This window comes from Pipistrellus kuhlii, unplaced genomic scaffold (genome assembly GCF_014108245.1).
Source record: "Pipistrellus kuhlii isolate mPipKuh1 unplaced genomic scaffold, mPipKuh1.p scaffold_m20_p_17, whole genome shotgun sequence".
In the NCBI taxonomy this organism is placed as follows: domain Eukaryota; kingdom Metazoa; phylum Chordata; class Mammalia; order Chiroptera; family Vespertilionidae; genus Pipistrellus; species Pipistrellus kuhlii.
In genome coordinates this window covers 2,627,722-2,655,576 of record NW_023425482.1, presented here as the reverse complement: position 1 = coordinate 2,655,576, position 27,855 = coordinate 2,627,722, and the positions used below count along the sequence as shown (strand labels likewise).

Sequence of the window (27,855 nt, the reverse complement as noted above, 5' to 3'; positions counted from 1 at the left end):
TATACTGTAGGCTAATTTATATAAACAAGAGTTTAGTTCCTACAACATCAATTCTGAAATGAAAAGATACTATTCTAGAACCTGCTATGTATCATACTGCCTCATTAACATCACCTGGAGGAATGTCTACTGGCATCTACTATTCCACATGTCCCAAACCTGTTTCTCTATTAGGTTTCTTCATATAATTGAATGACAACTTATTCTTTTAGTTGGTAAGACCAAAAACCTCTGAGTCATCTTTAATTCCTTTGTTCCTCTCACACCTCATGTTTTTGATCCTATCAGTTCTACTTTCAAAATATATCCAGAATTTGACCTCTTACCACCTCTACTGCTCTATTCTGGTCCATTATCTCTTACCAGTATATTTATAGATACCCAAGAGTTCCTGTTTCTTGTTTTCACTTAATTCTCTTTTCCCCTCAATATTTCTTGAGTGCATCAAAAAACATGGAATGTATGGGTGGCAAATTTTTTTAGTGAACCTGTGGTTTTCTTGATTACTTGGTTGATTGGTCAGCTATATTATACCAAATTCAAAATCTTTTTTTTTTTTAAATATATATATATATAATTGATTTTTTTACAGAGCGGAAGAGAGAGGGAGAGTTAGAAACATAGATAAGAGAGAATCATTGATCAGCTGCCTCTTGCACACCCCCTACTGGGGACGTGCCCAACCAAAGTATATGCCCCTGACCGGAATCGAACCTGGGACCTTTCAGTCCGCAGGCCGATGCTTTATCCACAAAGCCAAACCGGTTTTGGCAGCCTTAGACATTTTTTATTAGATAATAGAATTAAAATATCATGTAGTATTGGAGTAGGAGGATTTAACTTGGTGACTTTACAATGCTGGTTCTATTGTAGGTATAATTATGCAAACCTCAGAATCCAGGAAAGAATCGCCAGAGAAGGAATTCAAAGTAGATTTTATGTGAAAGTACCCACCTTGGTCCTAAAAGAAAGCAAACCAACGCAGCAATTGAGTGGAGTTTTGAGCATAAACACTCAAATAAACCCAAATACACTCACTGAAGTCAGTGTGAACAAAGTAGAGATCAACGATGTAAAACATCATATGTACCATAAGAATGCGTTCAATCAAGTAAATGAAATATATGTTTCATTTAAAAAAAAAGGGGGGGGGGAGGGGGGGGGAGGGGAGGGGAGGGGAGGGGAGGGAGAAATATAAGGGTCTTTTCCAGAAGACTGCAAGGAAGCATGAAAAACATATTATTTCCACATGGAAATATCACTGGTAGAGGTTTTTTTGTGTTTTTGTTTGTTTGTTGGTGTGTGTGTGTTGTGTGTGTCTGTGTGTGTGTAATATTTAAAAAAAAAAAAGCAATTTGTTTATCACTCATTTGTTGATGGAAGTCTGCATTGTTTCCAACTTTCGGCTATTATGAGTAACTAGAGGTCCACTATATGAATTTGGGCATGGGTGGGGTCCAGCCAGCCCAGATCAGGGCTCTGATCAGGGCCTCCATCAGGGGCAGGCTAGCTGGGGGAAGGAGCTGCAGGTGATTGGCCGGCAGGCCCCACCCTCGATTGGGGTTGGAGGGCTGATTGGGGGCAGGGCCAGCCTTGGGGAGGGGCTGTGCGTGATGGGCCAGCCAGCCCTGCCCCTGAATGGGGTGGGTGGGGGATATTGATCAGGGACCAGCAGCCGGCGGGGGAAGGGCTGCAGGAGATTGGCTGGCCAGCCCCACCCCCTATTGGGGTTGGGGGTGTGATCAAGGGTGGGCGGCCAGAGGGAGAGACTGCAGGAGGTTGGCCACCCAGTCCCACCCACTATTGGGGTTGGGGGTGTGATCAAGGGTGGGCAGCCAGGGAGAGAGACTGCAGGAGGTTGGCCACCCAGTCCCACCTGCTATTGGGGTTAGGGGTGTGATCAAGGGTGGGCAGCCAGAGGGAGAAACTGCAGGAGGTTGGCCACCCAGTCCCACTGCTATTGGGGTGAGGGATGCGATCAGGGGTGGGCCAGTCGTGGGGAGGGGCTGCAGGCCTATTGTGGTGGGGTGGACTGATCGGGGGTGCGGCTAGCCAGGGGGAAAGAAAGGGGGCATTTGGCTGGCAGGCCTGCTCTTGATCAGAGTGGGGGAGTTCAATTGGGCAGGCTGGCAAGGGGGGTGGGCGAGGTTGGCCAATGGCCTCACCCCCTAATTGGGTCGGTTCACTGGCCAAAGAGGGCATTATAGTGACCGGTAATTAGGTCGTTATGGCTGTTAGTGTATAGACTAGAGATCCAGTGCACAAAATTCATGCACAGGGGCGTCCCTCAGCCTGGCCTACACCCTCTCCAATCTGGGGCCCTCGGGGGATGTCTGACTTCCTCTCACAACCCGGGACTGCTGGCTCCTAACCACTCACCTGCCTGACTACCTGATCACTCCTAACCACCTCTGCCTGCCTGCCTGATCGCCCCTAACTGCCTCTACCTCACCCTGCACCCAGGATCCAGGATTTTTTCCTCCAGCCGGTCACAGGCATCAGGGACCTGGGCTTCTCTCCCTCTGGCTGTCCATAGGCACCCAGGTCCCAGGCTGGCCGCAGCTGCAGGGAACTGTGGACAGATGACTTTGCCCAGGTTGCAGCCGCTAGAACACAGGACCATGGGGCAGGTGGCTTGTCCCTCTCCCGGGCCGCAACCACAGTTGCTAGTGCCTAGGACTGTGGGGCATGCAGTTTGTTTTTCTTCCAGGCCGGGCGGCAGCTGCTGGCACCCAGGACCATGGGGTGGGCAGCTTGTCCCTCTCCCAGGCCGAAGCCTTGGCTGGTCCCCATGCCTCTCTCCCCAGTGTTGAGTGTCTGAGCAGTGAGGACGTGATGAAGTGAGGGCTTGATGCTTATTTGCATATTAGATCTTTATTATATAGGATACTGCTTTAAACATTCATGTGCAGCCGAAACAGGTTTGCTCCGTGGATAGAGCATCGGCCTGTGGACTGAGGGGTCTCAGGTTCAGTTCCGGTCAAGAGCATGTTCCTTGGTTGCAGGCACATCCCCAGTGTGCAGGAGGCAGCTGGTCAATGTTTCTCTCTCATCGATGTTTCTAACTCTATCCCTCTCTCTTCCTCTGTGTAAAAAAATAAAAATATATTTTTTTAAAAAATATTCATGCGCAAGGTTCTTTGTGGACATAGGTTTTCATATACAGTATTTGAGTGAAATTGTTGAGTCATTTGGTAATTCTATGTTTAATTTTTTGAGGACCACCAAGCTGATTTCCAGAGCAGCTGCATTCCTATTTCTCCACATCCTTGCCAGTATTTGTTATTTTCTGTTTTTATTAAAACCATCTTAGTAGTGAAGTGGTATTTTATTATGGTTTTGATTTGCATTTCTATATTGTCCAAACGATTAAACATCTTTTCATGAACTTGGCTGTTTATATATCTTTTTATGAGAAGTGTCTGTACACTTTTAATTGGGTTGTTTGCCTTTTTGTTGTTAAGAATTCTTTATACATTCTGGTTATTAAATCTTTATATGTGGCTTGCAAATTCATTTCGACATTCTTGTTTTTTAACATTTTATATATTCTTTTATGTACAGTAAGTTTTAATTTTTGTGAAGTCCAGTATATTTATTTCCTTTGTTGCTCATGTTTTTAGTGTAATATCTTAAGAATTTGTTGTCAAATTCCAGATCATAAAGACTTATTCCTATGCTTTCTTGTAATAGTTTTATAGTTTTGGTTCTTAGTTTTAGGTTCTTGAACTCACTAAAAGAAAAAAAATCTGTGTTTCTTCTCTACTTACCAATTTACTTTCAGTCCACCTTACCACAAAATGTATAGTAGTTTTAACCACATCAACCAATTCTCCAACTCCCTGGACACCTACAGTTCAATTCAATTCAAAGTGTCAGACTTCACAGGTTAAGCACATAGCCCCACACCTGTTCCATCCCTGCCACCTACTTTACCTGCCAGTACAGAAGGGACCTACACTTCCAACCAACTAGCTATAAAGGGTTCCAATGACTCCCTCCTTGGTTTGATCATTTGCTAGAATAGCTCATAGAACTCAGAATGACAGTTTCCTTATTACATTATCAGTTTATTATAATAGGGTGCAACTCAGGAACAGCTGGATGGAAGAGATGTATAAGGCAAGACAGGTGGGAAGGAGTGCAGAGCTTTCATGACTTTTCTACGCTCCCAGCACCTCCACATGTTCCTCAACCTGGAAGCTCTCCAAATCCTGTAGTTTGGGGGTTTTGTGGAGGCTTCATCAGGTAGACATGATTAGTTATCAACTCAATCTTCACTCCCTCTCTCCTTCCCAGAGGATGGGAAGTGAGGTTGAAAGTTCCAAGCTGCTAATCTGATGACCAGCCCCTTTCCAGAAACTTATCTAGGAGCCCACCAAGAGTCTTCTCATTAGAGCAAAAGATGTGCCAGTCATCCAAGAAATTCTAAGAGATTTAGGAGCTCTGTGTCAAAGACCAAGTATTAGAACAAGATTCACACTCTACTAGCAATCTTTATTTCTTTGGAAACTACAAAGGTTTTAGGAATTCTAGCCAGGAGCTGGAGACAAAGACCAAAATATATGTGTGTCTTATTTCACAATATCACGCCCACTTTGAGCTAACTTTTAAAAATATCTTTTTTTTTATTTTAGTGAAGAAGGGAGAGGAAAATAAACATCAATGATAAGAAAGAATCATTCATTGGCTGCCTCTTGAACACTTCCTACTGTGGATCAAGCCCACAACCCTGGCACGTACCCTGACTGGGAATCAAACCATGACTTTCTGGTTCATAGGTTGATGCTCAACTGCTGAGCCACACTGGCCAGGCTGAGATAACCCTATCTAATAAAGAGAGGATATGTTTAATTGACTGTCACACCCTCACAAAGATGTCAGCGCCCACAAACAATAAGGGAGGAATATGCTGATTGACTGCCACACTCTCAGAGATGGACGTGCCCACAGCCACAAGATGATGGCGCCCAATCCCCTCAGCCCCTCCAGGGCAGCAGACACACAGCATGGCCGAGCTCGCTCCCGGGTTGGTCCGGCCACTCCGTGTGCCTGCCTCCAGAGTCCCCCAGTCCCTTCAGCCCCCTAGTCATCCAGGGCTGGCCAAAGCACAGGCAAGCCTCAGATGGCAGCTGCCCAGCCAGCCAAGTCTTGTGCTGCTGGTAGTGGCAGCAGCAGAGGTGTGAGGGGGGCATCACCTTCCCCTGATCACAAGGTCTCCTCCCTTCCCTGAGAGCTCCCGGACTGTGAGATGGGACAGGCCAGGCTGAGGGACCCCCCTCCAATGCATGAATTTTAATGCACTGGGCCCCTAGTCTGTATATATAAAAGCCTAAGAAACCATTACAACCAAACGACCAGTCACTATGATACGCACTGATCACCGGGGGCAGACACTCAATGCAGGAGCTACCCCCTGGTGGTCAGTGCACTTCCACAACCAACCTCCCATGGCTCCTCACTCCGCCCTGCAGGCCCTGAGCCAGGACAGGGAATTGAGGGTTGGTGGTAGCAGACGTGGACCCTTTCCCAGAGGGGGACGAAGGCTGGCTCCCTTGGAGCCAGCAGCCAACCTCCCATGCTTCATTCCTCCCCCCAGTTGGCAGGCCCCAATTGGCCAGGCGTCCGTTTCTTCCACCAAAAGCTTTTCCCTAAGATCAGAAACAAGGATGCCCACTTACTTATATATTTTTATTGATTTCAGAGATGGTGAGGGAGAGATAGAAACATCAATGATGACAGAGAATCATTGATTGGCTGTCTCCTGTTTCTGATCTCAGGGGAAAGCTTTTGGTCTTTCATCATCAGATATCACCAGCTCAGCCACCATCGTCTCCTCTCCCAACCCCACTGGGGCCTTCGTGCCCCAATCAGCCCGGCCCCGATCAGCCTGGCCCTGATCACCAGCCAGGCTCGGGATCCCACCCATGCATGAATTTTGTGCACCGGGACTCTCGTTTTTATATGTGGAGTAAGGTAAGTTCCAAACTCGTTCTTTTCTGTGTGGTCATCCAGGTGACCCAGAACCTTTTTTTGAAGAGACTATTCTTTCCCTTTTGGGTGGTCTTGGACTCTTATCCAAAATCAGTTAGCCATAGATGTTTGGGTTTATTTCTGGACTCTATTCCATTCCATAAATCTGTATATCTATCTTATGCCAATACCACACTGTTTTGATTATTGAAGCTTTATAGAAAGTTTTGAAATCTGGAAATATGGGTCCTCTAACTTTTTCAAAGTTCTTTGACTATTCAGGCTCCCTTGATGTTACATATTAATTGAGGATTGGTTTTCAATTTCTGAAGAAAAGAAAAAGAAAAAAATCCATTGCAATTTTGATAGGGATTATACTAAATCTGCAGATAACTTTATAAAGAATCATAATTTTAAGTCTTCAAGTTCAAGAACATGATGGCTTTCCTTTTATTTAAGTGTTTATTACAGCCAGGTGTTGTAATTGTGTACAAGTCTTTAAAAACTTCCTTAGTTAAATTTATTCCTAAATATTTTATTTTTTTAATATTATAATTTAAATTATTTTTTTAATTTCTTTTTTGGATTGATCATTGTTGCTATGTGTAAACACAATCAATTTTTGTGTGTTGGTGTTGTAACATTGCTGAATTTATTTATTAGCTCTTGTAGATTTTTTTAAATGAATTTCATGTCTTTCCTACATGAAATCCAGACATCTTCAAAAAGAGATCATTTTACTTCTTTGTCTCCAATATGGATACCTATTATTTCTCTTGCCTGATTGTGCTGGCTAGGACTTCTGATACATTGTTGAATAGCAGCAGCGAAAGTTGGCATCCTTGCCCTGGCCTGCTTGGCTCTGTGGATAGAGCGTCTGCCTGCAGAACGAAGGGTCGCGGGTTCGATTCCAGTCAACGGCATATGCTTGGGTTGTGTCTCGATCCCCAGTGTGTGGTGTGTAGGAGACAGCCAATCGAAGATTCTCTGTCATCATTGATGTTTCTATCTCTCCCTCACCCTCTCTGAAATCAATAAAAATATGTAAGAAAGAAAGTGGGCAACCTTGTCTTGTTTCTGATCTTAGGGGAAAGCTTTTGGTCTATCATCATTGACTATGTTAGCTGTGGGTTTTTCATATATGCCCTGCATGTTAACGAAGTTCCCTTCTATTCCAAGTTCACTAAGTGTTCTTATCGTGAAATCATGTTAGATTTTGTCAAATGTTTCTCTTCTCCATCTATTAAGATGATTGTGTGGGACTCCCTCTTTCAATCTGTTAATGTGGTATATTGTACTGATTTGTTGAACCACCCTGAATTCTTAGGATAAAATCCCAATTGGTTAAGGTATATAATTTTCTAAATGTACTGTGGAATTTATTTGCTAGTATTTTTTTTTTTTTTTTTTTTAGAATTTTTGTGTTCGTATATTCATAAGAGAGATTGATTTGTAGTTTTCTATGGTCTCTTTGTCTGACCTTTGGTATCAGGCTAATAATGCTGGCCTCTTAGAATGCGTTAAGTGTTTCCTTTTCTTTTTTTGAAGGAGTTTGAACAGGATTGATCTTAATTCTTTTTTTTTTAATGTTTTATAAAATTCACTGGTAAAACCATCTGGTTCTGGTTCTTTGGAGGTTTTCGATTACTAGTCCAATCTCTTGTAGGTCTGTTGAGATTTTCTGTTGTTTCGTTTTTGTTTTGTTTTGTTTTTAATCACTTTTGTTAATTAGGAATTTTTCTTTTTTTTTCTTTTTTTTTAAATATATTTTATTGATTTTTTTATTTTTTTTGCCCCCCACCTTCCCTCCCACACATCCCCTCCCTCCCCAGAGTTTTGTGTCCATTGGTTGTACTTATATGCATGTATAAAAGTCCTTCGGTTGAACTATTATCTCTCCCAGATCTTCCTCCCCTCCCCGCTATAATTTGACAGACTACTTGTTGATATACTGTCTCTATATCTATCTTTTGGTTCATCAGTTTATAATGTTCTTTATCATCCACAAATGAGTGAGGTCATGTGGTGTTTCTCTTTCATTGACTGGCTTATTTCATTTATCATTATGTTCTCCAATTCCATCCAGGTTACTGCAAATGATGAGAATTCCTTCTTTTTTATGGCAGCATAGTATTCCATTGTGTAGATGTACCATAGTTTTTTGATCCAATCATCTGCTGACGGCCACCTAGGCTGTTTCCAAATTCTGGCTATTGTAGATTGTGCTGCTATGAACATAGGGGTGCATATATCCTTTCTGATTGGTGTTTCTAGTTTCTTGGGATATATTCCTAGAAGTGGGATTACTGGGTCAAATGGGAGTTCCATTTTCAGTTTTTTGAGGAAACTCCACACTGTTCTCCACAATGGTTGCACCAGTCTGCATTCCCACCAGCAGTGCACGAGGGTTCCTTTTTCTCGCACCAGTCTGCATTCCCACCAGCAGTGCATGAGGGTTCCTTTTTCTCCACAACCTCGCCAACACTTGTCGTTTGTTGACTTGATGTGGGCCATTCTGACAGGTGTGAGATGGTACCGCATTGTTGTTTTGATTAGCATCTCTCGGACAATTAGTGACTTTGAGCATGTTTTCATGTGCCTTTTGGCCTTCCTTCTGTCTTCTTTTGAAAATGTTCTATTTAGGTCCATTGCCCATTTTTTAATTGGATTATTCATCTTCCTTTTATTTAGTTGTATAAGCTGTTTGTAGATGTTGGAGATTAAACCTTTATCAGTGGTATCATTTGCAAATATGTTCTCCCACACAGTGGGCTTTCTTGTTGTTTTGTTGATGGTTTCTTTTGCTGTAAAAAAGCTTTTTATTTTGATGTAGTCCCATTTGTTTATTTTCTCTTTAGCTTCCATTGCCCTAGGGGTAGTATCAGTGAAGAAGTTCTTTTGGCATATGTCTGAGATTTTGCTGCCTGTGGATGCTTCTAGTATTTTTATGGTTTCCCGTCTGATGTTTAAGTCCTGTATCCATTTTGAGTTTATTTTTGTGAATGGTGTAAGTTGGTGATCTAGTTTCATTCTTTTGCAAGTGTCTGTCCAATTTTCCCAACACCATTTATTGAAGAAACTGTCTTGACTCCATTGTATATTCGTGCCTCCTTTGTTAAATATTAATTGAGCATAGTGATTTGGGTTGATATCTGGGTTCTCGATTCGATTCCATTGATCTATATGTCTGTTCTTGTGCCAGAACCAGGCTGTTTTGAGAACAGTGGCTTTGTAATATAGTTTGAAGTCTGGTATTGAGATCCCTCCTACTTTACTCTTCAGGAATTTTTCTGTTTCATCTAAATTATTTTGTTTGTTTTGGCATATGATTATCTTATAAGCCTTCTAATTTCCATAAGACTGGTAGTAGTTAGTGTCCTTGTTCTCATTTCTGATTTTAGTTATTTGCATCTTCTCACCTTTATCCTTAGTCACTATCCAAGGTTTCTATATTTTGTTGATCTTTTCAGAAAACCAACTTTTGGTTTTGTTGATTATTTTTGTTTTGTTGTTGATGCTCTTATCTGTGTTATTTACTTTGCTGGATTTGGGGTTTATTTGTGTGGGGGCTTGTTTTTTCTAGTTTCTTAAAGGTGTAAATTTGATTTTTTATTTTTTTAGAATATAAAACAACCTATCTTTTGAATATGTGTTATTGTTAGTCCTTGGAAAGCTGTGGAGCTTCTCTATGATTTTGTAGAGGAAGGGTTTTGACTTTTCCCATCTTCTGCTTCAGGATGAGCTAATCTATTACTTTGGAGGGCTGGGACATTATACATTGTGTGATGGTGGTGGTGGTGATGGTGGTGGTCCTGAGCTTCGAAGGGAGATTGATTTATGTGTAATTTTCTTAGTAGCCCTTCTTTTTCTAACTCTTTAGCCTTTCTTTTGGATAAAGGACAAAATGTAAAACCTTGCCACTTACTCCTGCCCTGATTACTGTTTGGCAATCAGGAGAAAGGGAATTTCAACTTTTTTCCGCATCTGTGCCCCTATCCTCATCCACCAAGTTGGTGGGTACCAGTAAAACTTTCTAAAGGCAGGCTACATACGGTTCCTGGAAATCCTCTTCAGTTCAGAGTAATTCATTCAACATCTGAATGATACCTAACAAAATCTCATGGTATGAGTTTGAGGTCATTTTGCCTGAGGATACTTTTAACTTTTTTTATTAGTTCTGAAAACCTACATCTATGCCACCATCTTGTCTGGAAATCTCATAAGTACTAGAAAGAACTTTTAGGATTAAAAAAAGGCACTATTTAAACTGAAATAACATTCATCTTCAGTCTAGCTTTGGATCATTTCTGTGGATAAAATGCATACGTTCAAAACTTGGCCCAATGTTCAGTTACTTCCTCTAGAATGCTCTTTATGTACTGGATAATATGTGATCTTTCAAACTTTCTTATTTGAAACTTCTATATGGATGCATGCATTTTCAGAACTTTGACATTTTGTGGACTCTGTAAAATCTTCACACACTACCCTATCCTCCCAAACCCCACTTCCTCCCACCACACACACAGGAAATATTACATAGGTTTCCAGTTTTTTATTTTGCTAAATGAGGACCTTAAAAATAGATCAAACAGTGAAAATAAGTAAACAAAAATAAATCAACACTGCCTCTCACCACAGTACCAAAGATATCCTATATAATGAAAGGCTAATATGCAAATCAACCAATTGGCAGAATGACCAGTCACTATGACATGCACTGACCACCAGGGGACAGATGCTCAATGCAGGAGCTGCCCCCTGGTGGTCAGTGTACTCTCACAGGGGGAGCACCACAAAGCCAGAAGCCAGAGGCTGGAATTATAGCTGGCAAGCACAGCGGTGGTAGTGGGTGCCCACCTCCGCAGCAATGCTAAGGACTCCTCGGAGGATGTCCACAGGGAGTGGGCCTAAGCTGGCAGGCAGACATCCCCTGACAGTCTCTGGACTGTGAGAGGGCACAGGCCAGGCTGAGGGACCCCATCCTCACCCTCAATGCACAAATGTCATGCACCAGGCCTCTAATCTATAATAATTCTATAATAATAAAAGCATGATATGCTAATTAGACCGGAAGCTGGCACTGCAAGGGAAGCCTGGTCCTGGGTGCCCGCCGGCAGCCTGAGGGAGGCTGGCGCCGGCGCCGGCAGCCAGGGGAAGGAAGGCCTGCTCTTCCACAAATTTCATGCATTGGGCCTCTAGTAAATGAATAAAAATCTAGGAAGAGCACAGTCTTGTAATATAGTCTTTGTTTAAATTGAATACATTTAGCTCTAGGCAAAACTCACTTTATTTTCCTCTTTAAAAAAAATATTTGGCTATAAATTAATGAGTACTTTCTCATGGGTGACATTTAAGAACTGCTGCTTAATACTTGGAACAATACACTTATAAGATGTACTACCTGAATACCATGAATAGGCACATATCTTATGTCTTCTGTTTTTTTTACCAGTTCGGTCCTTTGGTACCGAAGACAGACCAACAGATCGTCCAATACCACCTCGAGATGAAGTCTTTGAATACATTATATTCCGTGGAAGTGATATTAAAGACCTCACTGTTTGTGAGCCGCCAAAACCACAATGTTCTTTGCCTCAGGACCCAGCTATCGTTCAGGTAACTGATAATAAGTTTGTCTTGGCGTTCACATAAACTTGATGCACATGGCTAGCTTGGCTTTTGCCATTCCTGGGTTTTCAGGGTTTTGTTTGTTTGTTTCTCAGTTGAATGCCCACAAATAGCTTATCGTTTTCTATTTCCCTAGATACCTAAAATACCTGGATAATGCTTCATCTAGGTTTTTCTCTCTATCAGGCGTCTTCAAACTACGGCCCGCGGGCCACATGTGGCCCGCAGAGGAGTCTGATCCGGCCCGCCAGGTTTTTTGGGCAGTGAGCGCAGCCGAGGTGTTACAGTAGGAATTAGTAGTTCATATAGTCCAGCCCTCCAGCTCTCTGAGGGACCGTGATCTGGCCCCCACTTTAAAAAGTTTGAGGACGCCTGCTCTAGATCATAAGAAACTAAATAAAGTCTGAAATAGCTAATGAATTTATTTTTATCATAAAATATTTTCTAATTTCAACATCAGTTAAAATGTTTATCAAGATCTAATTATATGAGAAGCACTATTCAAACCACTACACATAAAAGTCAATCCTCACACCACCCTTTTTTTGTGCTATGAGTGATAAAAATCTGTTTCCCACAAATCAGATTTTTTTTTTTAAGAAAGGCCCCTCTTGGCCTCATATATATATATATAATTGATTTTTTTATATAGAGTCAGAAACATCGATGAGAGAGAAAGACCAATCAGCCGCCTCTTGCACACCTCCTACTGGGGATGTGCCCGCAACCAAGGCACATGCCCTTGACCGGAATCGAATCTGGAACCCTTCAGTCCGCAGGCTGACACTCTATCCCTAAGCCAAACCGATTTCGGCACAAATCAGATTCTTAAAGTACATATTATCTTATACACAATTTGTCTCTTAGTTATTAAAAAGTGCCTCAGGAACTCTTCTAATATAAAATTAAAAGAGAAAAAAAGAAAAGAGACCTTTTAACATTTATTTTCCACTCATTTTTCTTGAGTATAAGACAAGCTTTTTAATAAGAAATGGTAAATTTTATTTTTGTAATATAAACTAGAGAAATTATTTACTCTCATCCTCTCTCTTTTATTTTGTTTTATTGTTGACAGTATTATTGGTGTCCCCCTTTTCCCCCCCAATTGCCCATCTCCACCCAGTACCCACCCAACCCCACACTTTTACCACCCTATTGTCTGTGTCCATAGGTAAAGCATATCCTATATAATAAAGGGGTAATATACAAATTGACCCTAATGGCAGAACAACCAGGAACAATCAGTCACTATGATGCACACTGACCACGCGGGGGCACACACTCAACATGCAACTGCCCCCTGGTGGTCAGTGTGCTCCCACAGGGGAGCACCGCTCAGCTACAAGCCGGGCTGGCAGCTGGGGCGGTGGCAGGAGCCTCTCCTGCCTCCGTGGCAGCGCTAAGGATGTTCAACTGACAGGTTAGGCCCTCTCCCTGAGGGCTCCCAGACTTCAAAAGGGTGCAGGCTGGGCTGACGGAACCTCCCCCAGACCTCCCGAGTGCACATATGTCATGCATCAGGCCTCTAATATGCATATAAGATCTTTGAATAGTCTCTCCTGGTCCCTCTCCCCCCCTTCCCTCTGAGATTCCTCAGTCTGTTATTTTATATTTCAGTGCATCTTGATTCTATTTTATTCATCAGTTTATTTTGTTCATTAGATATTTTTGTTCATTTATTTTAATTTTTAGATTCAATGGTTGATTATCCTCTCCTTAAGTCTTAAGTTTGAGGAAGTAAGTCTGTAGGAATCCTGAGATAATCTGGTTTCTTAAATGGAGGGAGAAGAGACACATTCTAATAGAAATAGCTGCCCTCACCAGCAATTTTCAATTGGTCTGCCACAAGAATTGTTAAAACTTGAAATGCCTGACTATTTACCCAATTGCCCCCTCCCTGCTGACCTGGTTGCCCCTAACTGGACCCCCATCCCTACCCCCCCCCCCCGCCAGAGTGTTTGCCCCTAACTGCCCCACTGCTGGCCTGGTCATCCCTTACTAACCCCCCTGCCAACCTGGTCACCCCACGCAGCCTGCTGTTCAGTTATTTGGTCATCCCTCAGTAACCCCCCTGCCGCCCTGGTTGCCCCACACAGCCTGCTTGTTCATTTGTTTGGTCATCCCTCACTAACCCCCCTGCCAGCCTGCTTGTAGGCTGCCATGTTGTGAGGGCGTGAGGGTTAATTTGCATATTACATCTTTATACTCTAGAATACTAGGGGCCCAGTGGCACAAAATTCATGCATGGGTAGGGTCCCTAGGCCTGGCCAGCAATTAGGACCAATCAGGGCCTTCCTTCGTTCTCACCACAACGTGGTAGTTTGCACGTCATAGCGAGTGATCAGTCTCCTAGTAAAACTCCCACAGGAACAATTGCATTTAGGCTTTTATGGATGGATGGATGGATGATTGATAGATAGATAGATGATAGCTTTTGATAATTCTCCTGGGAACCAGTTATTTAAGTAATCAGCCTTATGGAATGAGAAAAATCAAAGAGAACTCAAATCAAATTGTATTGAATTGGATCCTTTTTTTTTTTTTTTTTTTTTAATTTCAGAGAGGAAGGGAAAGAGATAGAAACATCAGTGAATAGAGAATCATCTACCAGCTGCTTCCTGCATGCCCCCTACTGGGGATCAAGCCTGCAATCCAGGCATATACCCAATCCAGAAATTGAACCAGGATCTCCTAATTCATAGGTTGATGCTCCACCACTGAGCATCACTGGTCGGGTATCTTTTGAACTTTATTTTTTTTTAATATATTTTTATTGCTTTCAGAGAGGAAGGGAGAGAAAAATAGAAACATCATTGATGAGAGAGAATCATTGATTGGCTGCCTCTTGCACGCCCCCCACTGGGGACCGAGCCCAAAACCCAGGCATGTACCCTTGACCAGAATCAAACCAGGGACCCTTCAGTTCGTAGGCCAGCCCTTCATCCACCGAGTCAAACAAACCAGGGGAATTTTTGAACTTTTAATTCATTTATTGAGCACCTACCCTGTTTTCCCAAAAATAAGACAGTGTCTTATATTAACTTTTGCTCCCAAAGATGCGCTAGGTCTTATTTTCAGGGGGTGTCTTATTTTTCCATGAAGAAGAATACGGTACACATTTATTGTTAAATGAAAATAAAGGAAATTTATTACTTGTATACGGTACGGTAGTTGTCAACACAAACCAGACAAACTGTGAATCCTACAGTATCAAGAATTTACTTATTTATTCAATGACAGTCATGTCATCATCTTCTGGAACATCATCATAACAATCCAATTCCTGAATTTCCTGGTGAATTTCTTGTGACTCCATTTCTTTCAGAATCAGTAGACCAAATCTCTCATGTTTAGCCTAGGGGGGGCCTTATTTTTGGGGGATGCCTTATATTTCACTTAGAAGGAAACCTGTAAGTAGGTCTTATTTTCGGAGGATGTCTTATTTTCAGGGAAACACGGTACCATGTGCCTGGTACTAGCAGTGAATACACAGACAAGTCCTACCATCAGTGAGCTTATATGCCAGTAGTTGTTATTACACTTCATATTTATATTATGAAACTAGAGGCTCAGTGCATGAAAATTTATGCACTAGAGGGGGTGTCCCTCAGCCTAGCAATCAGGAGAGGGCAACTCCCCCATCACACCTCTGCTGCTGCCTCTGCCGGCAGCATAAAGCCTTCGCAAGCCCTGGTTACCTGAGCCTCAGGTGGCCCTGGGGGGCTGGGCAGCCAACATCCAAGACTTGCTTTTGCCTCAGGCTTTGGCTGGGCAGTTGACATCCAAGGCTTGCCTGCACCTTGGGCTGGCCCTGTGGGCTGGGAAGCTGCCATCTGAGGCCTGCACCTCAGGCTTCAGCTGGGCAGCCAACATCCAAAGTTTGCCTTTGCCTTCAGCTGGCCCTGAGTGGCTGGGCAGCTGCTATCTGAGGCTTGCCTGGGCCTCAGGCCGGCCCTGGGTGACTGAGGGGACTGGGGGACTCTGCAGGCAAGCGCCCCAGCAGGATTGAAGGGACTGGGTGTCGCCATCTTTGAGGGCATGGCACTCAATTAACATATTCCCTCCTTACTGGCTGTGGGCGCCACCATTTTGCGATGGCATGAGGGTCAATTAGCATATTCCCTCTTTGTTAGGTAGGATATTTTATATTAAGATAAATTCATATTATAAATGTTTGTGTATCTGCCAAAACCGGTTTGGCTCAGTGAATAGAGCATCGGCCTGCGGACTGAAGGGTCCCAGGTTCGATTCCTGTCAAGGGCATGTACCTTAGTTGCGGGCACATCTCCAGTAGGGGGTGTGCAGGAGGCGGCTGATCGATGATTCTTTCTCATTAATGTTTCTAACTATCCCTCTCTCTTCCTCTCTATAAAAAAAATCAATAAAATATATATATATTTTTAAAGTCATCAGTAAAATGTTAAATAAAGAAATGTTTGTGTATCTACATATTTAATTATATTTCAGGTTTAGTAACAAATGCTTTTTTAATATTTTCTTTAACTTGATAACTATGTTTAAAAATTAAATTTTTGTGTGGAATACTTTGTTTTTCCATCTCTTTCCTGTAAATTTAATAGTGCACTTCAATTGATAGAAAATAAGAGTAAATGCAAAAGTGAGATGTCTTATTTGTCAACATGGATTTAAAACTCAATATAACCAAGTATGACTTTTCATGTTTTTTCTCTTTAAGCAAAGTTATTTTACTTGATAGCCAAGTAACTTTTCTTCAGTTTTTTCCTAAATCTGCTATAAAACTCTTTACTCAAAGGAGGAGGTTATTGTAGAAAAAAAGTATATATCATGAGTATAAAATTAGCACATATAGCCCTTGAACAACACAGAATTTGGGGGTGCAACCCTCACACAATAAAACATCCACGTGTATTTTTCTTAACTTCTATTCTGCAAAAGATACTTTTTTTTTTAAATCCTCACTTGAGGATATGTTGTTTTCTTTTTTCATTGATTTTAGAGCAAGGGGGAGAGAGAGAGAGAAACATCATCAATCAGTTGCCTCCTATGCGGCCCCCTACCATGAATTGAACCTGCAACCTTTTGGTGTATAGCAAGCATGTCATACTCATGGCCACGTTCCTCATTTATTTGGCCTGTGTTAGCCTTTGAGTTTGACATGGTTGGTGCACAAGATGATACTCCAGCCAACTGAACCATCTATCCAGGGCCACATGTAACTTTCGACTCCCCAAAACTTAGCCATAGTTGTTTCTTAGATTGTGCGGGTTATTGGTTCGAGGACTGTCTATAGATACCAAAATCTGTGGATGCTCAAGTCCTTTACATAAATTGGTGTATAACAACACATACAATGGACCCTCTCCATTTATTGAGTACTGACTATATTGAAAAAAATTCACATATAAATGAACCCTCACAGTTCAAACCTGTGTTGTTCTAGGGTCAGCTAGGTACACAAATAGTGAAATCAGATTATCCAACTGTTCTAATGTTAAATGCATGTTGTAAGATTATAATTGCTGTTGTGTCTAGTAGTTATAATTTAATAGTTTTCTTAAAAGTGTAAATACTCAAATTTCTTTCCATTATATGTATGTTGTTTAAAGCTTGAAAAAAATAACTCATGGTTTTTCTTCAGTCTTCTCTAGGTTCATCTACTTCTTCATTCCAGTCAGTGGGTTCCTATGGACCTTTTGGCAGGATGTCGACATACAGTCAGTTCAGTCCAAGTTCATTAGTCGGGCAGCAATTTGGTGCTGTTGGTGTTGGTATGTTTTTCTTTTCTTTTCTTATAACCACGTGCTTTTAGACCTTGTTTGATACTCCTTTTGTAGGCTGTTACTGTATTTTAAAGGCTTTATTTAATGTCCTCATTGACCAGTGGTTCTAAAATTGTCATCTCTTGGCCCCGGCAAAGTAGCTCAGTTGGTTAGAATATCATCTCAATGTGCCAAGGTTGTGGTCCAGTCAGGGCACATACAATAATTAACCATTGAATGCATAAATAAGTGAAACAACAAAATTGATACTTCTCTTTCTCTCTTTCCCTCTCTCACTTTTGTCTCCCTCCCTCCCTTCTTCCTTCTTTAAAATCAATAAATAAAATGGTCATTTCAAAAGAGTCACTTTTAAAAAACACAAAAAACCTGGATATATATCCAATGATTAGATTTCATTGAATATTATTTTAAGTTTACATAAGATATATACATTTAAAATAAGTTTGTTGTTTTTTAAAAAATATATTTTATTGATTTTTAACAGAGAGAAAGGGAGAGAAATAGAGAGCTAGAAACGTCGATGAGAAGAGAAACATCGACCAGCTGCCTCTTGCACACCCCGTACCGGGGATGTGCCTACAACCAAGGTACATGTCCTTGACTGGAATTGAACCTGGGACCTTTCAGTCCGCAGACCGATGCTCTACCACTGAGCCAAACCAGCTTCAGCAGATTTTTGTTTTGTTTTTTGTTTTTTCAGTGGAATAGATTTTCAAAAAGGGATTGGAGGTAATGCCATTGTGAATAGGGAATATTAATGCCATTAAGGAGTATTTATGTTATGTTGAATGTGGGTGATTGTTCCATTACCTATGAAAGATGCTTACATATAGCATATTTGGGGGCTTGGTGCTTTGTTTATAGTAACAGTGTTTTAGAAATATGACACTATATGAAGAATGTGTGGGAGAGCTGGGCTAATAACAAACAGTTCTACTTAAAAGGACAAAGGCCATTCATTGTGTGCAAAAGCTAGATGTAATCAGATCAACTTGGTGTTGAGTTGTTCTGTTTTGTTTTTATGTCTTAGTATGCTAATGAGTTTTGTTAAAATTACTTTTTTTATATAATTGTAACTTTTCAAGTATGTAAATGTTTGACTTACTCACAATATAAAAAAGGATAGGGACAAAGGTGAATCCCAAAATTGAATGAATATAAGCTGAAGCAACTGGTATTAAGTATATATCAAATCGATAACAATAGCTACATAGGAAAAAGGTATTTAATTTAAATAACTTTTGCACTCTTAATAGGATATATGGTAGTAAGTAGAACTATTAAAAATTTTTGACTTGGAGTTTGTAATTGGTAGTGGTATAGGTGTTAACTTTGAAACCTTTTTTAAAAATATTTTTTTATTGATTTCAGAGAGGAAGGGAGGGAAAGACAGAAATATGAGTGCTGAGAGAGAATCATTGATTGGCCGCCTCCTGCACACCCCCACTGAGGATCGAGCCTGCAACCCAGGCATATACTCTGACTAGGAACCAGGAATCAAACTGTGACTTCCAGGGTCATAGGTCTGCACTCAACCACTGAGCAACACCGGCCAGGCAATTTTGAAACCAATTTGTATGTATAATGGGGTAAGGAAAATTAGTAGTATGTTAATTTTGTTGGGAAGTGGTGTGGAGAAGGGATATAAAAATATGGAATGGGGAAGGTACGGAAAAACCCTGTGATATTGAAGGCAAATTGGAGGTATGAGAATTAACTCATAAAAAAAAACAAAAAACTGCTTATTTCCTGACTGACAGGCCTACAAGCAGTGATATCCCGTAGCAAAGAACATGTGTAGACCCTATTTTTGGTTTCTAAATACCATTCCCCACTAAAAGAAGGGGAACCTTACTCTTTTTTAACAGAAAAATACCAGCTAATAAAAAGTAAGGAATGATAATAGAAAATCACCATTTAATAATCTGGTGTAATAATTAGCAGCACTATTATCAGTGGATGCTAAAATCATTGAGTGAATGGTGTTGAAACAGTATATTAAAATGGCCTTAAGGTAGGTATTCAACCCACAATTTACTTACTAATTACAAGTGGGGGAGGGGGGGAGTGTTGTGCCTTTATAATGGAACTAAGAGGCCCAGTGCATGGGATTCGTACACTGGTGGTGGGGCAGGGGTGTGACCTGTGGGGATCAGCCTGCTGTGGGAGCACTGCTCATCCCAGTCAGCCTAGCAGCTGTGGGCCCACCCTCTGAGCGGCTGCTCCCTGGTCCAAAATCTTACTTGGAGCCGGAGCACTCACCTCTCTAAGGGACCTGGTTGGGGCCAGTCCCAGGAAAAAATAGCACTTAGAGGCAGCAGAGTAGGCCTTAGTCTGTGGCAGCCACAAACTGCCTCCCAGCAGCAGCCTGCGGACTTCTAGAGGAGGTAGCAGGGAGTGAGGAGGAGGAGCCTGGGGTGAGGAGGCGAAAATCAATTGCAATCCATCGCAGCCAGGTTCTTGCCCAGGCCTGAGGTTCCCTGTGGGAGCCACTCCTCATTCCAGCCAGCCAAGTGACACTCCCACTGTGGTAGCGCACTGACCACCAGGGGGCAGCTCCTAAATTGAGCATCTGCCTCTTGGTGGTCAGTACGTATCATAATGACTGGTCTACCGGTTGTTCTGGTCATTCAGGCATTACGTCGCTGGGCTTTTATTATATAGGATGTTATATAGGATGATTTGGTAGTCACCATCTTAATCAGATTGTCAAGTTTGACATTGCCATAGTTAAATAATTAAATCTCTCTGGATGTAATGATATAGGGGAAGAGAAAGAGGTTACCCAGCTCTCTGGTGTTCCTTTGATGTTCTTGCTGAAAATGCACATTCTAGCCGAAACTGGTTTGGCTCAGTGGTAGAGCGTCGGTCTGCAGACTGAAAGGTCCCGGGTTCGATTCGGTCAGGGGCATGTACATTGGTTGTGAGCACATCCCCGGTCGGGGGTGTGCAAGAGGCAGCTGGTCGATGTTTCTCTCTCATCGACGTTTTTAGCTCTCTATCTCTCTCCCTTCCTCTCTGTAAAAAATCAATAAAATATATTTTAAAAAAAGAAAGAAAGAAAAAAGAAAATGCACATTCTAATCGTGAAGAAATGTTACATATGTATCCAGAAGTCCAAACTCTTCAAAGAATTCAGTGTTGTAAAATACAGACTTGGGGAGACTAAAGAGACATACCATCCAAATATGTGATTAGATCTGGGTTTTGTAAAAAAAATTATCTGAAGAACATTGTAGGGACTCCTGAGGAACTTTGGGTATGTTGGATGGTGTTATTTTGTTGATTTTCCTAGATGTGGTAATGGTTTTGTGCTTAACTATGTAAAAGAATGTCTTTTTATTGGAGAGATAGTTTTGAAGTATTTAGGGGTGTTTATACTCTACATTGGCAAAAGAGAAGTGTGTATATCATAAAGAAATAAAGAAACAGTAGGCCTAAAAAGATGTTAGCAGTTGATGAATTTAGATAAAGATTATCAGTATGCAAGTGTATACTCTCAATTTTGACATAGGTTTGACATTTCTTAAAATTAAAAACTGTAAATAGTTCATTCTTTTTAGACTTATTCTTGGATAGGTGAAATAATATAACTTTTTTTTTTTTAATATATTTTATTGATTTTTTACAGAGAGGAAGGGAGAGGGATAGAGAGCTAGAAATGTCAATGAGAGAGAAACATTGACCAGCTGCCTCTTGCACACTACTCCCTACCGGGGATGTGCCCGCAACCAATGTACTTGCCCTTGACCGGAATCAAACCTGGGACCTTTCAGTCCGCAGACCGACGCTCTACCACTGAGCCAAACTGGTTTCGGCGAAATAATATAACTTTTATTCATGTACCTCCCAAACCTACTCAAGCAGTAAGACTAGTGTTAATTATACATATTAAATCTAGATATATCCTATGTTAGCTATAACTGTTTAGAATACTATTCAAAGAGACAATTGCAAATTATATTATTCTTTTAAACTCACTAAATCAGATATTTGATAAACATTGGTATTATTATTGTACTTATCTCCTACTTTACTGTGAATTCTGAATGACTTAATATGTATAAAGCATTTGAACAAGTCTTAACACAGTGTCTACCTAGTAAATATTGCTCTGCCATTCTTCATAGCCTGCCCCTCTAATCAAAGTATTTTGTGATGATGAAATATATGTGCCTTGTAAGTGCTTTTGTTTAATTTTAATATTATTGGAGGTTAATGGTGTGGTGTTCTTTGGGTATCACAGAGGCAGTGTTTTCCGTGCTGGTAGGGTAATTTTTGTAGTGGCAGGTTCTTTTTAGATTGTTTGATTTTCATATTGGTAGGATAATTTGTCAAATGGCTTATTAGAGAACATATATTTTAAAGTTGTGCCAGCCAGTGTTGCTCAGTAGTTGAGAGTCGACTCATGAACCAGGATGCCATAGTTCAATTCCTTGTCAGGGCACATACCTCAGTTGCAGGCTTGACTCCCAGCTCTGGTCTCCACCCCTGCAGGAGGCAACCAATCAATGTGTTTGTCTATCATCGATTTTTCTCTCTCTCTGTTCCTCCCCCCCTCCGTTCCACTGTCTCTAAAAATCAGTGGAAGAAATGGGTGATGATTAAAAAAACAAAATTAAAGTTAAGTGAGGAGAAAAACTATAGCATTGATTAAGGTGAAAATTAACTAAAATATAGTCTGTGTTGACACAAATTAAGCCAGATTTTAAGCTATCTCTTGTTTTCAACTTGTTTTTTACATTCTCACCTGATAAAAAGAGACAGAGATGGACATTATCTTTATGTACAATATAAAAGCCTAAGTGATCATTCAACCATTTGACTGGTAGCTCTGACGCGCACTGAACACCAGGTGGCAGACACTTCCACCTGTAGGTTAGCTTGCTGCTGGGGTCCGACCAATTAGGACTGGGCAAGATGGATCGGACATGCTCTGGACCCCTACCACGGTCCCTCCCCAACCTCAATTGTGCACCAGTGGGGTCCCTTGGCCTGACCTGCGCCCTCTCTCAATTAGGGACCCCTTGGGGGCTGTCACAGAGCCGGTTTTGGCCCAATCCTCACTGGCCAGGCTGAGGGACCCCACCGGTGCACGAATCCGTGCACCGGCCTCTAGTCTATACTAATAAAAGTGTAATATGCTTATTAGACCAGGAGACCTTCCAAACATCCTTCCTGACAAAGCCATGGTGGCGGGGCTGAGGCAGAGGTGGATAGGGACATCAGGCTGGGAAGGAGTGCAGTTGGGGATGAACAGGCCAGCAGGGAGGCAGTTGGGGGTGAGCAGGCTGGCAGGGGGCAGGCGAGGCAGTTGGGGGTGATCAGGCCGAAAGGGGGGACAGGCACTTGGAGGTGATCAGGCCAGCAGGGGGCAGTGGGAGCGATCAGGCCAGCATGGGGTGGGCACTTGGAGGCCAGCAGGGGAAGCAGTTAGGGGCGATCAGGCCAGGGGGAGGGGCAATTGAGGCTGAGCAGGCCAGCAAAGGGGCAGATGGGGGTGAGCAGGCCAGTGGAGTGGAGGGGCAGTTGGAGGCGAGGAGGCTGGCTGGGGACGAGCAGGTTGGCAGGCAGAGTGGTTAGGGGCAATAAGACAGGCTGGCAGATGAGCAGTTAGGAGCCAGCAGTCCCGGATTGTGAAAGGGATGTCTGACATTGGAGAGGATGCAGGCCCTGCCCCACACCCCCATTGGCAGCTCTAGGAACTTCATCCAAACAGAAAATGTGTGTGTGTGTGTGTGTGTGTGTGTGTGTGTGTGTGTGTACACACACACACACGCACGCACGCACAATTCTAATATGCAAATAGACTGAACGGCAGAACAACCAGTCTCTATGACATGCGCTGACCACCAGAGGGTGTGCACAGGACATTGCGGACGTCGGCAGCAGGCAGGATGGTGGAACAGGAGAGCAGGGGTGCCAGACTAAGGCAGGGTAGGGTGCAGGTTGCTGTCATAAGGACGAGCCTCTGGTGATTACTGAAAATTCTTTGTTCCTGCCCGCTGCAGTCGGCACTCGCACCTGCTTCCGAGCTGACCCTTCTCACATCCGCTGCCAGTGCCAAAGCCACTGCTCATAACTGCTGCCAGCACCTGGCACCCAGCCCCAATCACTCAGCACCGTCAGCAGGTCTGAGCGGCAGCTGCTGGACCCCATCACCCCTCGGGACTTCTCCATCTCCCCTGCTCCTGAGGGGCAATCGGGGCTGGCAGCCACTGCTCGCACCAGCCCCAATAGTTCCATACCATCTGTGGGTACAAGTGGGGCTGGCACTGTCAGTGTGAGGCAGCAGCGGTGGCTGGAGCCGGGGGCCAGCAGAAGGGGCTAGGTGGGGGCACGAAGAATGGGCCGAGACCTGCTCCTGTGCCCACCACAGCCTCACGCCCACAGTTCCTTTTCAAGGTGCACAAATTCGTGCACTGAGCCCCTCGTAAAAAGAATATCACCATTAAATGACACATTAGACCAAATGGGTATAATTGATGTTTACAGAGCCTTTCATCCCAGAATATCAGATTATACATTCTTCTCCAGTGCACATGAAACATTCTCATCCAAGATTTCTTTTCTTTTTGTGTGTGTGTTGGGGGGGGGGGGTTGTTTGTTTGTTTGTTTGTTTGTTTTAGAAAGAAAGGAAGGGGAGAGCAACATCTATCAGTTGTCCCCCATACTCACCCCCCGGCACTGAACCCTCAACCTGGGCATGTGCCCTGACCTTTCATTGCAAGGGACAACACTCAACCAACTGAGCCACACCGGACAGGGCAAGCACTATTTTTTTAAGCTGAAATAATTCTTGTGTGTGACAATTAGGTCATTATTAACTTTAGTGATTTACCACCGACCCTTAGGAAAAATTAATTATCTCACAATAAATAAAGAAGCAAAGCAATCATGGCATGCTGTTTAAGGCTCATAATACTATTATGGGCAATATTGGCTGAACAGACAGACAGATGGATATATTTTATTTAAACTGGTTAACTAGTCAAATCATATTGCATGACGATTCTTAGTCTCCAGTATTTTGTACAGATTAATTTTTAATTGAGTTTGATGAATACCTAGAAGCATGCTTATGAACTTTACAGTTATAAAACTGGAGGTTATTTCATGCATTAGAACTAACAGACTAAAGGGTTGTTAAAGATGTACTTTAGTAAAGTGTGAAAGAACAGAGGTTATCAGACTGATTAAAAAAAAAAAAAAAGATCAAACTATATGATGTTTACTAGAGGCCCAGTGAACAGATTCATGCACTGGTGGGGTCCCTAGGCCTGGACTGCCAAGGGGTCCTGGACATCCCCTGAAAGGTCCCAGATTGTAAGAGAGCACCCCACTGGTGTAGGATCAGAGCCAGGGAGGAACTACGGGAAGGCTCCAGGGCGTGTCCGGCCCGTCTCACCCAATCCCAATTGGTCAGACCACAGCAGCAAGCTAACCTACCAGTCGGTACATCTGCCCCCCTGGTGGTCAATGCGCGTCATAGTGACTGGTCAAACCGTCAGACATGTAGCATGTTAGGCTTTTATTATATAGGATTATATAGGATGAGAAATGCACCAAAAGACAGAAATAGCTATAACATATCACACAAACACTGTTAATAAAACTGTTAGTTAAATGAACATCAGACAAAACATGAGAAGTACTATCAGAGATAAAGTGATTCTTCATAACGGCATGGAGAATAGGCAGCTCATCAGGAAGTTATAACCTAAATGTGTGTGTAACTTTTATAAAAATAGAATACCCAACTATTGTAGAAAATAGATTCTTTTCTAATAAAAATAGACCAGTCAATGGGGTAGATCAAATCCGGGGCTATAAAACAAGTACATTAAATTCAGAATGACAGAAAGCATTCATGGTGCCAAAACCAGTTTGCCTCAGTGGATAGAGTGTCGGCCTGCAGACTGAAAGGTCCTGGGTTTGATTCCGGTCAAGGGCATGTATCTTGGTTGCGGGCACATCCCCAATGGGGGGTGTGCAAGAGGCAGCTGATCGATGATTCTCTCTCATCGATGTTTCTAACTCTCTGTCCCTCTCTCTTCCTCTCTGTAAAAAATCAATAAAATGGTGTGGTTTTTTTTTTAAAGAAAGAAAGCATTCATGGTATCTTCTCAAGTCACAAAAAAATTAAATTTGGAATTAATAATGATAACCTGAAAATATCCTAATAATTGGAAATTGAGAAAACTTGTAAACCACTAACGAATCAAACAAGCAATCATAAGGGAAATTAGCAAAAAACAATTTTTTAATTTAAAGTTTATAAAATGATACAACTCCTATAGCAGTATGTTTACAGATACATCTCCTAGGGCAAAGGAAACTAAAGAGAAAATAAACAAATGGGAATTCATAAAAATAAAAAGCTTCTGCACAGCACAAAAAAAAAAAAAAAAAACATCAACAAACTGAAAAGAGAGCCCACTGGATGAGAGAATTTATTTGGCAATGATACATCTGATAAAGGATTAATATCCAGCCGGGACTGGTTTGGCTCAATGGATAGAGCGTCGGCTTGGGGACTGAAGGGTCCCAGGTTCGATTCCGATTAAGGGCATGTACCTTGGTTGCGGGCATATCCCCAGTAGGGGGTGTGCAAGAGGCAGCTGATCGATGACTCTCTCATCGATGTTTCTAACTCTCTGTCTCCCTTCCTCTCTGTATAAAATCAATAAAAAAATATATTTTAAAAAAATTAATATCCAAAAAATATAAGGAACTCATACAATCCAATTAAAAGGAAGACAATCAAATTTTAAAATGGGCAAAGGACCTAAATAGACACTTCTCTAAAGTGAACATACAAATGACCAAAGGACATAAAAAATTGCTCAGAGTCACTGATCATCAGAGACATACAAATTAAAATGACAAATAAGGTATTACCTCACACCTGTCAGATGGCTACCATCAACAAATGACAAGTGCTGGCAAGGATGTGGAGAAAAGGGAACCCTCGTGCACTGTTGGTGGGAATGCAGACTGGTGTAGCCATTATGGGAAACAGTATAGAATTTCCAAAAAAATTAAATGTGAAACTGCCATTTGACCCAGTTTCTTAGGAATATATCCTAAGAAACCTGAAACACCAATCAGAAAGAAAGTATGCACCCCTATGTTCATAGCAGCACAATTTACAATAGCTCGGGTTTGGAAACAGCCCACGTGCCCATTATTTGGAGAGTAGGTTAAAAAAAGCTGTGATACATTTATACCATGGAATATTATGTAGCAGTAAAAAGGATCTCTTACCCTTTGAGACAGCCTGGAGGAACCTGGAGAGTATTATGCTTAGCAAAAATAAACAAGTCAGAAACACAGGTATCACATGATCACACTCATGTGGAATTTAATGAACAAAATAAACTGGTGAACAAAATGGATCCAGAGGCATACCAGCATGGAACAGACTGCAGTATATCAGAGGGAAGGCAGGGGAGGGAGCGTAGATGGGAACTGATCAACCAAAGGACTGTGTGCATATGTGCGTAACCCATGAACACAGACTAGAGTGAAGTCCTGTGATGAGCGGTGGGGGATGGACTAGAAGGGTTAATGGGGAGGGAACATATGTAATACTTTCAACAATAAAGGTTTAAATAAATGGCCGAATCCGGTTTGGCTCAGTGGATAGAGCGTCGGTCTGCAGACTGAGGGGTCCCAGGTTCGATTCCGGTCAGGGGTATGAACATTGGTTGCAGGCACATCCCCAGTAGGTGGTGTGCAAGAGGCAGCTGATCGATGATTCTTTCTCATCGACATTTTTAGCTCTATCCCTCTCCCTTCCTCTCTGTGGAAAATCAATAAAATATATTTAATTTTTTAAAAAAAGATTTAAATAAATGAAGTTTATAAAATGCAGCATACCAAAATTGACATTGAGCTTAATTAAGCATTGCTGCTGAGGGAAAATTCCATGCCTTTAAGTACATATATTAGAAAACAAGAATGTTTTAAACTCAGTATTGTAAGCTACCAGCGTAAGCTAGAAAAACAGAAATTTGGTCCAAAAGTGGCAGAAGGAAGAAGAAAATTTTAAAGCAGAAAACAAAATAGTAGAAACAAACCAACAGTTGGTTCTTTAAGAATTTTCATTAAATTAATAAGCCCTTATCAAGACAGATCAAGACAGCCCTAACTGGTTTGGCTCAGTGGATAGAACTTTGGCCAGTGGGGAGTGTGCCGGAGGCAGCTGATAGATGTTTCTCTCTCATTGATGTTTCTAACTCTCTATTCTTCTCCCTTCCTCTCTGCAAAAAAATCAATAAAATATTGTTATTGTTTTTTTGTTTTAAACTGATTAAGACAAAAAGGAAGACCCACATCACCAATATCAATTGGTTTGGAACATCGTCCTGTACAACAAAATTTTGCAGGATTGATCTTCAGTGGGTTGGGAGGCAACTGTTCAATGTTTCTCTCTCACATTTCTCCTCTCAAAAATCAATAAACATAAACTTGGGTGAGGAAATTT

At 42.0% G+C, this 27,855-nt stretch overlaps 1 protein-coding gene and 1 long non-coding RNA gene across 3 annotated transcripts in view; both read left to right on the top strand.

The window, feature by feature from the left end:
- Positions 1-27,855, top strand: part of LSM14A (LSM14A mRNA processing body assembly factor) — a 71,302-nt gene that overhangs the window by 13,689 nt on the left and 29,758 nt on the right. For both annotated transcript variants that reach the window (XM_036441181.2, XM_036441182.2), the window contains exons 2-3: positions 11,429-11,592; positions 17,225-17,354. In XM_036441181.2, coding sequence (XP_036297074.1) covers positions 11,429-11,592; positions 17,225-17,354 — 294 coding nt within the window. The remainder of the gene's footprint in view (positions 1-11,428; positions 11,593-17,224; positions 17,355-27,855) is intronic.
- On the top strand, positions 26,921-27,375 carry LOC123652470. Its single transcript, XR_006741825.1, has 2 exons — positions 26,921-26,974; positions 27,214-27,375. It is a non-coding gene; the product is annotated as an uncharacterized LOC123652470 (long non-coding RNA).